Source organism: Lissotriton vulgaris, chromosome 2_2, assembly GCF_964263255.1.
Source record: "Lissotriton vulgaris chromosome 2_2, aLisVul1.2, whole genome shotgun sequence".
In the NCBI taxonomy this organism is placed as follows: Eukaryota; Metazoa; Chordata; class Amphibia; order Caudata; family Salamandridae; genus Lissotriton; species Lissotriton vulgaris.
In genome coordinates this window covers 282,862,616-282,880,324 of record NC_141688.1, presented here as the reverse complement: position 1 = coordinate 282,880,324, position 17,709 = coordinate 282,862,616, and the positions used below count along the sequence as shown (strand labels likewise).

At 48.2% G+C, this 17,709-nt stretch overlaps 1 protein-coding gene across 1 annotated transcript in view; it reads right to left on the bottom strand.

Moving 5' to 3' along the window:
- TTC17 (tetratricopeptide repeat domain 17) overlaps positions 1–17,709 on the bottom strand; it is a 575,315-nt gene that overhangs the window by 421,495 nt on the left and 136,111 nt on the right. The window contains exons 3-5 of the mRNA XM_086959610.1: positions 8,509–8,678; positions 6,074–6,185; positions 4,858–4,989 (exon numbers count right to left, since the gene is read on the bottom strand). Of these exons, the coding sequence (XP_086815736.1) occupies positions 4,858–4,989; positions 6,074–6,185; positions 8,509–8,678 (414 nt within the window). The remainder of the gene's footprint in view (positions 1–4,857; positions 4,990–6,073; positions 6,186–8,508; positions 8,679–17,709) is intronic.

Here is a 17,709-nt window from a genome sequence, read left to right as displayed (position 1 = left end):
TTTGATTAAGTTTTGCATAGAGCGAACATGATTCCGAAGGATATCAGAGCGCTTTACAATGTTAGGGAAAGGAGGTAACAGTTTCAGTACAGGCATCAAAAGGAATGCCAACCCAAACAAATCAAATATGCATACCAAACAAAAAGGTAACAATCAAAAGGGGACAAGGGTAAGAAAATAACTGGTACATAGCGAACTGGGAGGGGAGCAAGTGGATAGTAAACAAGAATAACACCCAACGCAGGACTTGAGGTGTACGTCCAAAGCATTAGAGCAGACGATCCAAGAGGCTTTTAAGGTAGGAGCTTGTTCATGAGTAATCTTTTTACTTCCAATTTGAAGGCAACCTTGGAGGAGATTCTGCGTATTTCCGGTGGGAGAGAGTTCCAGATCTTCGGCGCACCGCTGGAGAAAGCTCAGTGACACATTCTCTTTTTGCGAAAGATCTATGGTTTCAGGAGGAGAGAGTTAGCACTCCTAGAAGGTCTGCCCACTCTGGATAATTCTAGCTTTTACGCTAGATAACTGGGGTTTTGAAATGGAGGGCTTTGTGAGACAGACAGGCAATCTTTAGCTGAATTCTTTCTTCATAGGGCAACCAATTTAGGGATTTTAAGACTGGGGAGATGTGCTATACCTTTCAGGAAACAAAAAAGAAGAAAATAGTGAGCCAAGTCCAAAGATATACGTCTAAATAGGCAACAGCATGTACAGACACCCTTTTTGTTTGGAGGAAAGCAACATGAACTGGCTAACTCAGGGGTACTTGAAGTACGGCCCGGCAAGCCTTCAGTGGCGGCCCGCGGAGCTTGAAACACATCGCACCTTTTTTTTTTTTTTACTTCAGCAAACACCCCTGGGAGCAGCAGTGAGGAATCCGAGAGACTGCTCTGTGGGGGCCGGGCGATTCCAGCTAAGAGGTGAACAAAGCCTCATTAACAAACAAATGGTCGTTTAAAGACCCATGAAGTACTGGGGTGCCCTGGAGGCTGTGTCAGCCAGCTGACACAAAGGGGAGGGGGGGGGGGGGCAGCAGGAACAGAGAGCCGGGTGAGGTGGGAGGCCAGAGCAGGGAGTGAGAGCCGAGGTGAGGGAGGTGGGAGGGCAGAGCAGGGAGTGAGAGCCCGGGTGAGGGAGGTGGGAGGGCAGAGAAGGGAGTGAGAGCCCGGGTGAGGGAGGTGGGAGGGCAGCAGTGAGTGAGAGCCGGGTGAGGTGGGAGGGCAGCAGGGAGTGAGAGCCCGGCTGAGGTGGGAGAGCAGCAGGGAGTGAGAGCCCGGTGAGGTGGGAGGGCAGCCGGGAGAGAGAGCCCGGTGAAGAGCGCAGAGCAGGGAGTGAGAGCCCGGGTGTGGGAGGGCAGCAGGGAGTGAGAGCCCGGGTGAGGGGGGAGAGCAGCAGGGAGTGAGAGCCCGGTGAGGTGGGAGGGAAGCAGGGAGTGAGAGTCCGGGTGAGGTTGGAGGGCAGAGCAGGGAGTGAGAGCCCAGTGAGGTGGGAGGGCAGCAGGGAGTGAGAGCCCAGGTGTGGGAGGTGGGAGGGCAGCAGGGAGTGAGAGCCCGGTGAGGTGGGAGGGCAGCAGGGAGTGACAGCCCGGGTGAGGGGGGGGAGAGCAGCAGGGAGTGAGAGCCCGGTGAGGTGGGAGAGCAGCAAGGAGTGAGAGCCCGGTGAGGTGGGAGGGCAGCGGGGAGTGAGAGCCTGGGTGTGGGAGGTGGGAGGGCAGCAGAGAGTGAGAGCCCGGTGAGGTGGGAGGGTAGCAGCGAGTGATAGCCGGGTGAGGTGACGGAGGCCAGCGGGGAGTGAGAGCTCAGTGAGGTGGGAGGGCAGCAGCGGGTGAGGTGGGTAGGCAGCAGGGAGTGAGAGCCCGGTGAGGTGGGAGGGTAGCAGCGAGTGATAGCCGGGTGAGGTGGGAGGGTAGCAGCGAGTGAGAGCCCGGTGAGGTGGGAGGGTAGCAGCGAGTGATAGCCGGGTGAGGTGGGAGGGCAGCAGGGAGTGAGAGCCGGGTCAGGGCAGCAGGGAGTGTGGGGGGAGGGCAGCAGGGAGTGAGAGCCGGGTGAGGTGACGGAGGGCAGCAGGGAGTGAGAGCCGGTGAGGTGAGACAGATAGAGATAGAGACAGATAAAGACATATAGAGACAGATAGAGGCAGAGAAAGATAGAGACAGGGACAGGTGGAGCTAGATAGGGTCAGAAACAGGGACAGAAACAGACAGATAGAGGCAGAGACAGATAGAGGTAGAGACAGACAGAGGTAGAGACAGACAGCGATAGAGACAGAGAGAGAGAGAGAGACAGACAGAGAGAGAGACAGACAGAGAGAGAGAGAGAGACAGACAGAGAGAGAGGGAGACAGACAGAGAGAGTGGGAGACAGAGGGAGGGATGGAGACAGACAGAGGGAGGGAGATAGAGGGAGAGAGGGAGACAGACAGAGGGAGGGAGGGAGACAGACAGAGGGAGGGAGGGAGACAGACAGAGGGAGGGAGGGAGGCAGACAGAGGGAGGGAGGGAGACAGACAGAGGGAGGGAGGGAGACAGACAGAGGGAGGGAGACAGAGAGGGAGGGAGGGAGAAAGACAGAGGGAGGGAGGGAGACATACAGAGGGAGGGAGACAGTGGGAGGGAGACAGAGGGAGGGAGACGGAGGGAGGGAGACAGTGGGAGGGAGACAGAGGGAGGGAGACGGAGGGAGGGAGACAGAGGGAGAGAGTGAGACAGACAGTGGGAGACACAGAGAGAGACAGACAGAGGGAGAGAGGGAGACAGACAGAGACAGACAGACAGAGGGAGGGAGACAGACAGAGGGAGAGAGGGAGACAGACAGAGGGAGGGAGACAGACAGAGGGAGGGAGGGAGGGAGACAGACCGAGGGAGGGAGGGAGGGAGGGAGACAGACCGAGGGAGGGAGGGAGACAGACCGAGTGAGGGATGGAGACAGACAGAGGGAGGGAGGGAGACAGACAGAGGGAGGGAGGGAGGGAGAAAGACAGAGGGAGGAAGGGAGACGGAGGGAGACAGACAGAGGGCAGACGGAGGGAGGGAGACAGAGGGAGATGGACAGTGGGACACAGATAGAGGGAGACAGACAGAGGGAGACAGATGGAGGGAGAAGGAGAGAGGGAAGGAAAGAGAGGGAGGGAGATAGTGAGAGAAAGAGGTGAGACAGAGGTAGACAGAGGGAAGGAGGGAGCGAGAGAGAGAGAGAGAGATAGAAGGAGGGAGACAGAGAGAGGGCGAGAGAGAGAAAGATGTGTGTGTATGCTGGTCTGTTGGCTCAGTGGATGAACGCGTCAGCTGCAGGGGCCTGTGTTCAACTTCATGGTCATAGTTTTTTTCTTTCTAGCCCCCTCCCCCTCCCCCACTGACCCCGCCTCCACCGGTGCGGCCCTCGGCCACAAACCACACTCTAAATTTGGCCCCAGAGAAAGTTTTTGAGTACCCATGGCCTAACTGAACCTAAAGGGCTTGCAGCGATAGCAAAGCTCTAAGATGATGCAGGTTCCGATTTGTCTCCATACAACAGTGCAATACCATTGGCACCAGCTTCTGATCTGTTCTTTAATGGGAGGTTTGCGTATTCTCCTCCCTGCCCCCCTAACCTCAGGTATTTCATGTTGCACAATGGAGCATTTTAAATTGGGCATGAAGAAATATATAAGATAGAAAATGTTGACTTTTAGTGGCTTTCATTTTTCAGAAAATCAATATCTGATACTTGGGAAATTTTTCTGGGATCGTACACTGGTGGCAACGTTCAACTGAATATAAATATCAACAATAATCACATGATGGAGGGTGGAATAGCCTCTTCCTTTTTGAAAATGTGGTTACATGCATTACAGTGATATATGGGGCTGTTGCTTCTTACAAACGAGGGAAATTATGGTTCTCAGAAAAATAAATAACGCAGCCTAAAGCCATGCCATGTTCCTCAAGTCCAACACCACAGATGCACAATGAAGCCCTATATCCCTGTGGTATCACCAATTTAGGTGAATCTGGGATGTTGACATTTCCATGTGTTCTCGTCATCTATGCCAAACTCAGCGCTGAACTGAACTCCCTATGGTTTTTACATGATATCTCTCAAAACACTAAGGAATAATATTCATGGCGTCAAACAGACCCTTTCGTGGTCTTCAGTAGAGCGGTAACATACTTCATTTCAATTGTTAAATTGGCCATTACATGAAAATTAGAACGTACCTGTCGAGCCCTAATCATGAATACCATTCAATTAGCTGTGATCATTCTGGCATAAAGTACATATGCATATTGCAATGCTGCCACAAACAAGGCAATTAAAAGACAAATCACATGCATGCACTAGAGATCAGGTACAGAATTTCCTATAACACATGCAAGAGATTTTGAAAGACACTCGATATTCAGGGAATTCCTTGTTGAAGATTCTTCATTTTATCAAAGATTATTATAGTAGACTTGTTTTAACGTAAAAAAAGATGTGGCTTCAAGGCCTCTATTTGCAAAGAAGTGGATTGTTGGAGTGAATAAATATTGATCACGCCAAATGGTTTAAGACTTGATTTTATATTTTCAGACTCTAATAGGAAAAGTCATGTACCACAGAATGACCCTCTTAGAAAAAAAGGCCAAATTATACTCAGCATTCAATAAATGATAAGTTCAGTATAGTGCTTTTGCCCTCACCCTCTTCTCTTCTTAATTAAATAAGTGCTCTTATGTAAAAATAAGTGCTCTTATGTAAAAATATTTTATCTGTTGATTTTGAACAATTATTAGTAAAACAAACTATAGAACTAATGCTTACACAACACCATCCTATTTATATTAGGTTACTGTACATAGAAGTACCAGGGTGTGGAGACACAAGCAGCACAACATACCTTTAACAGAGCTTCCTGTATATAATGACCAATTTCATCTATGTTTTTTCCTAATCGCCTGGATAAGGAGTTGAAGATTGGATCTTCTTTCGGTAACAACGGTGATGAGAGATTAACCCGCTCTTGTATACCCTAGGGGAATATAGTAATTATCAGCCCATTTTAATTTGACAAACTTACAATTTTATAGTCACATTAAGTAGAAAACTCATTTACTATAACTGCATAACTTAACAGAAACACTGGGCTTACGTGATACAATGCCCAACTAAGCAGCACACCATCTCTTTATAGCTCACACTTCCACTTGTGAGACACTGAGTGTAAGTTCCAAATTGTATGTGCGAACGCGCACACGCACACACACACACACGAAAATTAAAAGGGAGCAAAAGCTAAGATGTTTGACACAAGGTGGATACTTCAAAGATGCTTTACATTGTTTACATTGGTTAAGGTACAACATCTGAATTGAAAGTAGGTGAAAAAAGACAGAAGAGAAATGGCAGGCAAATGAATCATTTTGACAGCTAAAACGCATACTTAAGAAGCTGAAAAAAGTATGAGATTACTAGTGTTGCTTGTCGTACCCTAAGAATTGCCAGGACCAGGCACATTTCATACCTTATATATCATCTTGTACTACTGAAACAAAGTGGCCTTTTTCAAATAATCAACTTAATGTTCTCATAAACTAAAACTTTTGTTTATTAGCCACCATGTAGGGTTCTTGTAGACATTAAAAGGAAAATAAATCACTGTTTTGCTAAGTCTGAGCAGTCAACAGGAAGGGAACGACCCTTCAGGATCCTTGCACAGCAGCAAGAAAGGAGGTGGCTTAACACTTGTCGGAATGGAGAGAGGATCACACTTTAGAGCAGTTAGGGCAAAAGCTGCAGATGAGCTGTTGTGACATGTTGTCTGGAAACAGGACAGAGCCTATGCTTCAAAAGGCCACCAAAGGCATGCTTATTTCCCATCACAAGAAAGCAATATGGCCACAGAAACCTTGGATCATCTCGCAACTAGTACACAATAATCTGTAACCAAAAGGTACATTGAATGAGAAATCCAATTTAAAATTTAAAAATACAGCAAGTATATCAGCACGCAATGTTAAGTGCACAAAGCAGGACAGAGTATTGTGGAGGACCCAAACAACACAACTAAAAGAAGGATGCGCTCTAAGAAAGCAGGAGGAGGGTGTGAAACTTACCCGCAAGTGTTGAAATGCATGGATACTGTAGGGAAGCTCTACAATGCTTGTGCAGTCTGGTTTCACTAGGTCTGGTGGCAGAGGGGTCCGGGTGTCCAGGTAGTCTTCAGGACTGGAACACAAAAGACAAATATTATTACATCAAAACATATAGGAGAAGCCAACATATGTATTACTATTGGGTTAAAACTACTCTTCAAGTTCCTTATTAAAAGAAACTGCAGTGGACATGCAGTTACAGAGACCACAGACTGTTTTACGAAGAATTCTTGTTTGGTTGGTTATGAAGTAGACAATGAAATGCAGACAGTTAATCCACCACTCAGGCCTTATGGTAAATTAAAAGAACTGGTTAGCAAACGCAAGTTCTTTTTGCATTCCTAAACTGCTCTGCACAGGTTCAAGATTACAAAACTACAAGCACATACTCCACATTCACCCAAAGTGCAAAATCAGTTGTCTTGTTTTCCTCTCTTTTTACTAATTTATGTACAGCATTGCTTTCCACGGGAATATTTTGTATGCAATCTTGATCATGTAAAAAAATGTGGTCATACTCTTCACAGGAGCTTACTGGATAGTAAAGGATGTGAGGGATGAATGATCCCGGATTTATACTACGCATATCTACTCGAAACTGTGTCCCAGCACTAGGCAAAGTAATAGGTGAGGAAGCATGCCAGGCTTACTTTTGAAAGAAAAGCAAAGTTTTACATTTCTTTTTAAACTGATAGTCAGTTTGTCGACGGTCAAGAGGGAGTTTATTCTATGACCAACGCCCCAAGAAGGAGAAAGAATTGCAGCCAGGTATCTATTAGAGGAACACAAATTCCTATTTGGGCAGTATTCTTATGTCCTAGTGGATAGGTATCTTGGGCCGGTTTGATTCAGGTTCTGAACATCAGAAGCAAGATTCTGAACAAAATTCATTTATACAATGGCCCACAAGTGAGAGGAAATTTGAGCCCTCATCGGAAGACTGAGCATTAGGCAAAACAGCATTTTGTATTACCAGCAGTTTTTAACTAGGTAATGCGGGAGACCCGAGAACAAGTGCATTTGCCTAATCCACCCCAGCCATAATCAAGAACAGAATCACTGTTTTCCTGGATGGAAGGGAAACAAAGAAGCAACAATTTTTAGGCTGTGCGGAAAACACCAAAGCACAATCTTACCAGTAGATCTATTGGTTCTGAAAAAGCCAACTGGTTGTCGACCTTGACCCTAAGTTTTTGACCACCTTGACATGCAGACTTGGAGGTCAGACCCTCTCGCCAGTTAATTTGCCAATCCGAAATGTTGCCCACAACAAAGAAATTACGTCTTATCTGCATTACACTTTAGTTGGTTCCCATACATTGATAAACTGCAGTAAGACATGGTTTGATGGAATCTGGGGTAATAGCTTCACCTCTGTTAAATGAAAAGCCAAGTTTCATCAGAGTAGGAGATCATTTTGACCACAAAAGTCTCCACTAAGGAGGCCAGCAGTGCCATATAAATATTGAACATAATAGGGATGAGCCCTGAGAAACTCCTACTGTGACTTATTGTGCCTGAGGAATATGGAAACAGCCATATATCCTGGCCCCCATCATGTAGAAAGGGCTTCAGCGCCACACTGCTGAAGGCAAGAATGCAACCTGGGATGAGGCACAACATCAAAGGCTGCTGAGAAGTCTAGCCGAATCCGAAAAACTTTCCCCCAGCATTCAGGTTATTTATAACAAGTTCAGACATTCTTTTGAAGGGCTTTTTCTATATTAAAGTTTGGCCTGACGCCAGACTGGCTGGGGAGTAGTAGTTCATTGGATTCTAAGTATCCCAACAGCTGCAGATTGATAAATGTTTTCAATACTTTAGGCAGCGCTAGAAGCAAATAGACTGGCATAAAGTTTCCTGGGATATTGGGGTCAACAGTAGATTTTTTAAGAAGAGGTAACATTTTAGCCTGTTTCCAAGTTGAAGGAACTAAGGCTGTTGACAAGGAATCATTCAGCAGTGTATTAAGCACCGGACATCAGTCCTCAGAGCTAAACGAAATGGGGGATGGGGTCCAAATAGGAGTCTGACTTTATATAGCGAACTAGTGTCTTCCATAGAGAAAGAATTAAGGGAGACTAATGAACAGGACACATTTTAGGGGGCAGTGGTGAGACTGTTTAGACAAGCATTGGGTGTCTGTCGCATTCAGGCTGATTTGTATTTCCTGAATTTTACTGTGAAAGAGAACAGCCCGTTGTTCACTACATTCAGCTGAGGGATGAAGTATCTGGGATGAAGTGCCTGAAATGAAGTGTGAACAGAAAGATTAGCATTCCTCCAATAATATTAGGGTCATGGGAGGAGGTGGGTGGGAGGGGGAGGGGAATCAATCAAGCACCAATTATTTCTCGAAAACAGAATCACAGATATGTTTTGAATACAAGTGTTACCTGATATCCTTGCTCTCCAGGGAGATATAGGTACCATCATAGAGATCCAGGTCCCCAAGTGGGACTTTAGCCTTGATACAGTCTGGGTCGTCCTTATAATGTCTCTGCTCCAGACCAGTGTCTCTGTCCTCATTTTCCTCAATGTGAATCTTTTGTGCTACCAGCTGCTTCTACAAAAACATCAAACACAGAGCAGACATGGAAGATGTGAAGAATATATAGTTGCGTAGTGGCACAAATCAGGTTGATCATCATAAAATTGAGTTGCGGAGGAGAACTAAATTACAGTATTATGAAGAAACAATTTAAATCTACTTTTATCCAATTGCTTTTTTTCTGCCAAAAATGGAAAATTTTAGAAATAGTTGACCAGACATAGGGACCTTCTATGTATGTTTCCACAGACTAGCAATATAAAAATGTATAGCGATTGCTTAAGACCAAGCTGGAATTTACAGCACTCAATTTATGTTGTCACATTTATATTCTTTTTATTTACAGGAGAAGAGCTGAAGTCTTATCTGGACAATTACAGAAATCTGTACTTGTTGTGTGGCATTGAATCTGAGACAACACCCTTTTAGTATGGAATTGTAAACTACAAAATGTGATAGATGCGTGGTGTTGATATATGCAGCTTTTTAAAAAAAAGTACATGTGCATATTGCCTTCAAATAGGTGACTTTGACTATCCAAGACTTTGAAGGAACATCCGAAGGCAATGTCATGTTGAAATGACTTCTAAATTGACCAAAGGGTGTTGCATTAGGTTGAGGGCAATTTCTGGTATCTCGGAGGTGTTACAGCCCGTGTGGAAAGTTCTATTTGAGACAAATCTTACCCTTCCCATAGAAATCCACCTATGAGGACTGGTCCTGTATATCCTAGGCGGACATAAGGCAATACAACAAATGCATTTACCACGAACAGCAAGTTTAAGGTAAGTGAACCCTATGTATATCCCTCCTGAGTGCGGTCTCTTCTTTGGAGAAAGATATTCATTGCAGTTCCACCGCCGCAATTTCAGACAGGCACCCACTCCCGAGTGCTAAGCATTTTTTGGTATATATACTCTGGGTTGTGCCCAAGTTTCGGTGGAAGGCAGCTGCTGTCTAGAGCACCCTCAACACCAGCGACATTCTATTTTTTTTTTTTTTTTTAATCTTTATTGCAGCATTCGTATGGGCCTACAACCGCAGGGGCCGGCCGATAAACATAAGTAGAACCCAGTATATCATGGTACAACACAGCTCCTCAGCCGACAACCCTGAGGTCCGGCAGCGATTCAGGATGGAACTTGTATTAGAACGCATAGATAGATCACAGGATATAATAAAGGTTTTCTTTTATATTATTTAAATGAACGGATCAGGTACCATACAATCTAACAAAAGGATACGGGGGACAGGCCAAGAAAACAGGATATGCATCTAGAAACAGCCATTTGTGGGACTCTGGCGTCAATGCTTATGAATCACAGTAAACAACAAAACAATATAAATTTTCGTGAACGCCAGTTCTCAGGGCCTGCCCACCGAGAAGTCCGACTAACGTAAGAAGCATGGGCACTAAACTCCAGTTCACAATGAAATCAAAATAAAGCACAAACCATACTGATCCTAAAGGAATAAAGGGAGAAAAAGGCCATAGAAAATAAAAAAGGCAAAAAAAAAAAACCTCCAACCCCTCACCCTGCACCTCTGCCGATGGCTATAGCCTAACCCCACTAGCAGCGTCCTGTCGCCCCAAGTAACTTAAACCCTAAAAGAAGGAAGAAGAAGAACGGAGGAGGGCATATTCATGCGTGCTCCCAGCCCCTTGGCCCCCCGCCCAAAACAGACACCCCCTGTCGCAAAAGACGGATGTAGAGTGACTCTTTCAAAAGACAATAGGGGGCACCGTGATACACCGCCCAGCCTCTTTAATCAAACAGTTGTAGTTCGAGCATCTATAATAGGAGTTCCAAACCATCCCGATTTAATTGATCTTAACCTTGACCCTTTCGAACCAGCACACAAACCCTCCCCAGCGAGACCCATAAGCACACAAACAAGTCATAGAGGAGAGGGAAGTCATCGATAGTCAATCCATTACCAATGTAGCTAGTAAGTCCACGAGAACTTCAAGCGCAGAAAGTTTTCCTCTCCTAGCTGGACAGTCCCGATGTTTCTTGCCACGGGATCGTAAAATCTCCAAAAAAGGAAGAGACAACCACAAGATGAGAGAAGAGTCTACAACACAAGTCTCCTTCGGGGGGGGGGGCAGGGGGGGCGCCATTCGATACCTCCAAAGTCAATGGTGATGGAAGGTACGGTGCTACACTCACGGCCTCGGGGACACCATCTTCCAGGGCGCCATTCGTTAGCTTCAATACCAGCTTCAATACTCGCTCCCACACGGGGTCCTCGCACAGAGTCAAAATGGCTGCGGCTTGAATGGCTGTAGATTGCTGTTCCAACCGTGGGGCAGGGTCCGGTACCTCAAGCAGAATCCCAGTTAGGCTTGCATCCATTTTAGTCAATAAAACATCCACTTGCGAGTGAAACGCCCAAAGTTATGCCAATATTGACCTTAGCGATAGCCCAGATGCTATTCGATCCATGGTCTCACGCCTGATACCTGTCACAATCAGCTCCCCGGGTGAATCTGACATCTTCGGGGGGAACGTACAGGATCACGAAAGGGCAAGCATGGACGGTGACCCGTCGTTATCCACAGCCGCGTTTACCCAGCTTAACACCGCGGGCCGGGTCCGCGGGACGGGGAACCCCACCCACAGTCAGCAACAGCAAGGTCACCTCTCTCTCAACGCTGGACAAAGAAAACAATCGCCACCAAATTCGGGCGTAGACGAAGTCTCCACTACGATTGACCGGACCATGCCAGGGTGTCTCAGCCAATGTTGTTGCACTGCAGCCTGGCCTTGCAGATACTCGAGGCCCCTGCTTCACCGTCGGAACAGGGCACGATCTTCAACTCGATGTAATTTCGTGAAATCAGCCAATAAAAATTTGGGGATTTCACCATCGGAATGAGGAACACTTCATCCACGCAGAGGCTGGGCGTAAAATCAGGATATTGCACAGGATCTTGTGGTGGAATACGGAGGTCGGCGGAGCCGGGAGCCAAAGCAGCCATCTTGTTTGCCGTCGTAGCTCCTCCCCACCAGCGACATTCTAAATTTGCTCGCCTCAATTGATTTATTTTGTATCAAAGTTTTTAAGCATGGGATTAGCTCAGTGCTCAAATTTGCCACTCAATTCAGCTTCTCTGTTGAAATGTTTGAGGTGATCCGTAAAGCTGGGGCCAAGAGAAACAAGCATTTGCAATGCAATAGGTCTCGCATTAGGAAAGTTTGAGCTATTGGTATTGTAAATGACACATTTTTTATTTATGTTTTGTTTATGAAAATAGCGAAATTAATAGCTTTGTCATTTACAATGCTAATAGTTATAACTTTCGCAAATGTGACACCTATAGCATTTGCAATGCAATATGTATTGTATTTACGTGACTTACATGTATTGATATTACAAATAATGGCTTAATTTTTTTCAATAATTAATACTTAAATGAAAGTTATTGTAATTTATAATGGCACTAGCTTTAAGTTTTGTAAATAACTGTTGTGAAGATTATGTTCAGTGTAGTTTATTGCGACGAAAATCCAAGAACAGAAGTGAAATATTACCATCTTTTTGTTACATTTGTAATAAAGCTTGAAACATTGAGAGAACATATGTGAACCTGGTGTTGTTCAATGGTTGCACAGATTGATGCTGTGGTGGCGCTGAGTGATGTTGTGATGGCGAACGAGTGATGCGGTGGCCTTCAGTGTTGCTGTGGTAGCGCATAGTGATGTTGTGGTGCCCCTGAGTGATGCTGTATGCTATGCTATGTTTTGTTTTGCTATGCTATGGTTTGTTTTGTTATGCTATGCTGTTTTGTTATGCTGTGTTTTGCTATGCTATGCTTTGTTATACTATGCTATGTTATGCTATGCTATGTTTTGTTGTGTTTGGTATGCTAAGTTTTGCTATGCTATTATATGTTATGTTTTGCTACGTTTTAATGTGTTTTGTTAAGCTATACTATGTTTTGTTGTGTTTTGCTATGTTGTTATGCTATGTGTTGTTGTGTTTTGCTATGCTATGTTTTGTTATGTTATGCTATGCTATGTTTTGCTATCCTATGCTTTGTTTTGTTATGCTATGCTATGTTTAGTTTTGCTATCCTATGCTTTGTTTTGTTATGCTATGCTATGCTATGTTATGCTATGTTTTGTTAAGCTATGCTATGTTTTGTTGTGTTTTATTATGCTATGCCTTGTTTTGCTATGCTATGTTTTGTTTTGTTATGCTATGCTATGCTATGCTATGTTTTGTTTTGCTATGCTATGTTTTGTTTTGCTATCCTACGCTTTGTTTTGTTATGCTATGCTATGTTTAGTTTTGCTATCCTATGCATTGTTTTGTTATGCTATGCTATGCAATGTTATGCTATGTTTTGTTATGCTATGCTATGTTTTGTTGTGTTTTATTATGCTATGCCTTGTTTTGCTATGCTATGTTTTGTTATGTATGCTAAGCTTTGTTTTGTTATGCTGTGCTATGTTGTGTTTTGTTATGCTATGCTATGATTTGTTGTGTTTTGTTATGCTATGCTATGATTTGTTGTGTTTTGTTATGCTATGCTATGTTTTGCTATGCTTTGCAATGCTATGTTTTTTATGTATGCTAGGTTTTGTTGTGTTTTGTTATGCTATGCTATGTTTTGTTGTGTTTTGCTATGTTTTGTTATGCTATGCTTTGTTTTATGTTAAGCTATTGTTTGTTATGTTATGCCATATTTTGTTCTGCTATGTTTGCTTGTGGTTTATTAGGTCTCGCCTGTCGATGCGCATGCGCATCGAGCTTGCGAGACTATGGGGGCTTAAACACTCTTTAACCAACTTGCAAGGAATCGTGGCGATTCCTTGCAGTGCCCGTGAAATTTAAGCTCAATGTGCATGCGCATTGAGCTTAAAAGCGCGTGCACATGCCCCCAGCCGCCTGCCTTGCCCACTCTCTCTCTCACAGCCTCCCCCAGCTCCGCCCCCTCACTTCTTGGTTGCACGGCCGCTAGGCCGTGCCTCCCCTACTCTCCTCCCCCCTCCTCCTCCTACTCTCCTCCCCCCTCCTCCTCCTACTCTCCTCCCCACTCTCTCTCTCCCAGCATTTCTCTGGCTTTTCTTAAACAAGAGCTTCTTATTTGTAACTGCTTCAGAAACGCCTGCCAAGTGGCTAAGAGTACACTGCCGAAAAAGATAAAAGGCAGCTAAAGATTTTCCTTTTCAGTTCGCAACTTTTACAGGCTGCAATTCGTATCTCTTTCAAGGTGGCCATTTTAGCGAGGCGGTTCGATGCACTGCAGCATTTTAGGAGCCCGGGCTGTGTGAATGTGTGGAGCGCAGCTAGCACAGAGCGCCGTATGTTTTAATCAGGCCCATTACTTACTACTCGTTAATAATGAACTGCCAGCCACAGCCAAAGAGCTTCCAAACATTCGCAGCGGCCGTCTGCCGGGATTACAGGACCACAAACTCCTTTTACAATTTTTAACTGGAAAAAAAATTGTGGAGGGGACTTGCAGTGAACTCAGCATCTTGGGTAATAGGACTAATATCCTGGGGTCCAAGGACATAGCACTCCCGCCCTTGTCTAACAAAAACACCGATGAATTAAGAGGACTTCTTTAAAGAGCAGAGATGCCCCCAGCCGCCTGCCTTGCCCACTCTCTCTCTCACAGCATCCCCCAGCTCCGCCCCCTCACTTCTTGGTTGCACGGCCGCTAGGCCGTGCCTCCCCTACTCTCCTCCCCCCTCCTCCTCTCCTCCCCCCTCCTCCTCCTACTCTCCTCCCCACTCTCTCTCTCCCAGCATTTCTCTGGCTTTTCTTAAACAAGAGCTTCTTATTTGTAACTGCTTCAGAAACGCCTGCCAAGTGGCTAAGAGTACACTGCCGAAAAAGATAAAAGGCAGCTAAAGATTTTCCTTTTCAGTTCGCAACTTTTACAGGCTGCAATTCGTATCTCTTTCAAGGTGGCCATTTTAGCAAGGCGGTTCGATGCACTGCAGCATTTTAGGAGCCCGGGCTGTGTGAATGTGTGGAGCGCAGCTAGCACAGAGCGCCGTATGTTTTAATCAGGCCCAACAATAAATCAAAGGCCTGGGAGCCCGATTCTAGCCCTGCCAGAGGGCCAGGCCATTTACTTTCAATTGACAGGCGCTGGCTCTCTGCGCGGGACAACGGCTCCCTCCACTGAGGACTTTCCCAGATGTAGGCAGATGGAAAAACCATTAGTAAACAGGTTACACAAACAGTGAATTACTTACTACTCGTTAATAATGAACTGCCAGCTGCTCAGCTAAAGAGCTTCCAGGGGGGCGTGGCCAAGATGGCGGGGTGAGCGGACGCCTCCTCCCGTAGCTCCTCCGGCCCGGCTCAGCTCGAGCCCCGATTCCTGCGCCTCTCTCCCCCCGCAGCTGCACTGCGGGTGAGAGAATTGTGCCGGAGTTCCTGGGGCACATTTTGGTGCCACTTTGACTTCTGGAGCCCCGGGGGAAGTTCCCGAAAAGTTAATTCGGAGATCGCTCCGAGGACTAGAGCCCGGGTCGCCCCGAGGAGAGGAGCCTGGAGGCGGAGCGTAGTGCGGCGCTGTCCGCGCGCCTTGGCTGGCCAGAGTGCTGAAATGCGGAACGCCGGAGATCCCGAAGGAGCGGACTAGAAGGACTCCGCGGAGCGAGGTGGCTTCCTGGCGGTGCCCTGGTGGCAAGCACCATTGCCGGGCGACGGACTTTAGCCCTGTACCGGCGATCCCCCCACTGCCCGGGGTCTCGGGGGCGACGCCTTGCGAACTCCGCGCCCGGAGGCGCTGGATGGCGGAGTTCGGGCGGTGCCCGAGCCGGGCAATCGACTGGTGATGGGGGGAGGCACCGGTTTCGCACTTTCCGGACCCGTTATCGTTTGAGAGTTGCCCACGGACTTGCTGGCCCGGGCTGCCTTCTTGGGTCCCACCCTCCCGCCATCTTGTCTTTGTGTGGCTGAGCCCGGTGGCCCCTGCCCGCGCCCTTCTCACACGGGAGCCTCGACTCGTTCTGGCGCCAGCTCATCTACTGCCCTCCCTGGGAACACGAGACGGGAGGCCTAATCTTCGGACGTTGCTGTCTGCCCTGCTGGCCCGAGGGCCGTCTTGCCCATGCCCGGACCGCCATTTTGTCGCCTGTGACGCACTATCCTTGTCCTCGGCGAAGGCCTCACATCTGGTGCCCGCGAGCGGTGGCGCTCGCCTACAGCAACTAATCCCGGGCTTTGCCGGGCCCCAAGATGACTGGGAGACGTGGCGCGGCACGGGGTGATCGCACCTTGCCGGAAATGCTCGGCAGGTCCCAGCAACTACGCGACAGGACGCAGCCGTCCCCGGGGGCCTCCCGGGCATCAACGGACGCAAATGCGGGCGAGCCGCCGGTCACGCGGTCCTTCATGGAGGACTTATTCACCTCCCTCAAGGAGGAATTTCAGACTCTTAAGACCGAAGTGGCTGGAGAGGTCCGGGAGGTGCGCAGGGAAGTCGAGGGCCTGGGCGAACGGGTCGACACTGTGGAGACGGCGGCTCAACGCCGCGATGAGGAGATAACCCATCTCCAGCAGGACGTCCTCCGCCTCCGGGAGCAATGTGTCGAGCTCCAGGCCCACTCGGAGGACCTCGAGAACAGGTCCAGGAGGAACAACATCCGGGTCCGGGGTGTTCCATCCGCCGATGAAGGTGCGGACCTGGTGGCTTATCTGCAGGACCTGTTCCGCGACATCTTGGAGGAGGGAGCGGATTTCCCCATCCGCATCGACAGGGCTCACAGGGTGGGCCGCCAGCGCCAGTCATCAGCACCCCCGCCTGATATCCTGGCATTCTTGCCGGATTTCCCTCTAAAGGAGCGCATCATGACTGAGGCCCGTAGGAAGCAACCATTGACCTTCCGCGAAAGACCTGTGGCGCTCTATCAGGACCTGTCTGCCATCACACTGCAAAAGCGCAGGTCTTTCCGCATCGCTACGGACTTTCTGCGAGAGCACGAGACAGCCTACTCCTGGGGTCACCCCTTCCGTCTTATCTTTCGATGGAATGGGGTACTGCATCAGCTGCGCTCCTTACAAGATGTCTGCGGGGTGCTGGGTCTTACTGCTACGGAGGAGGACGGGGCTACACCCGCATGGAGGCGCCCCGAGCGGCGGAGCCGACGGAGGTCGAGAAGGCGCCCATCGTCAGCGCCAGTGAGTCGCCCGGACTCGCCCACCATCAGAGCTGACATGGCGGAGGCCCTGAGGACTGCGGCCAGGGACTTGCCTGAGTCTACTGGTGTGGCCTTGACGGCCTAATTTTTCTCCGGGGGGAGAGGCTCTTAGCTTTCACGATGCTGGGCTGGGGGTTGGGGGGGCGGGGGGGTGGTGTGTGGCTGGACGTCCACTTGACTGTTTTCTGCAGACTCGCCCATTTGGGCTAGACTGAGACTATGGGGTGTTGTTTTTTGCTTTTTGTTTTGGCCGGTTGCCATCAATGGGTTTTGGGGGGGTTTCATTGTTGGCTTGTTGTGGGGGGGGTCCCGTCCGAAGCTGTCCGATCGAGTACGATGCCGCCTCTGGCCTTCCCTGCGCCCCTGCCCCGCGCGCCCCCTCCGCTGATCCCCCGCCTGCTGCATAGCGCGCTGTTTCCCTGGAGGCGATGCCACCCCTGAAGGTAGTGACCCTTAATGTCAAGGGTCTGAATAACCCCGTAAAGCGTAGGGCGATCCTCTCCCTATTGGAGGGGTCGCAAGCGGATATTTGCCTCCTGCAGGAGACCCATTTACTCTCCAGAGATTGCCATAGGTTGCGCTCTGCCAAGTTCCCCACTCAACTTTTTTCCTCTGCTGCGACTAAGACCGCTGGGGTGGCCATTCTTCTAGCCAGCTCCTTTAGAGGGGAGGTGCTGTATAAACATGCCGAGCAGAAGGGGAGGCTCTTAGTGTATCGCATGCGCTTAGGAGGTGTTACCTTTACGGTTGGTTCGGTTTACAGCCCAAACGATCGCCAGGATCGTTTCCTAGACTCGGTGTTGGTGGATGTTGCTGCCTCGCCCGATCGCCATGTCATCCTGGGGGGAGACCTGAATATGGTCTTCGACTCCACT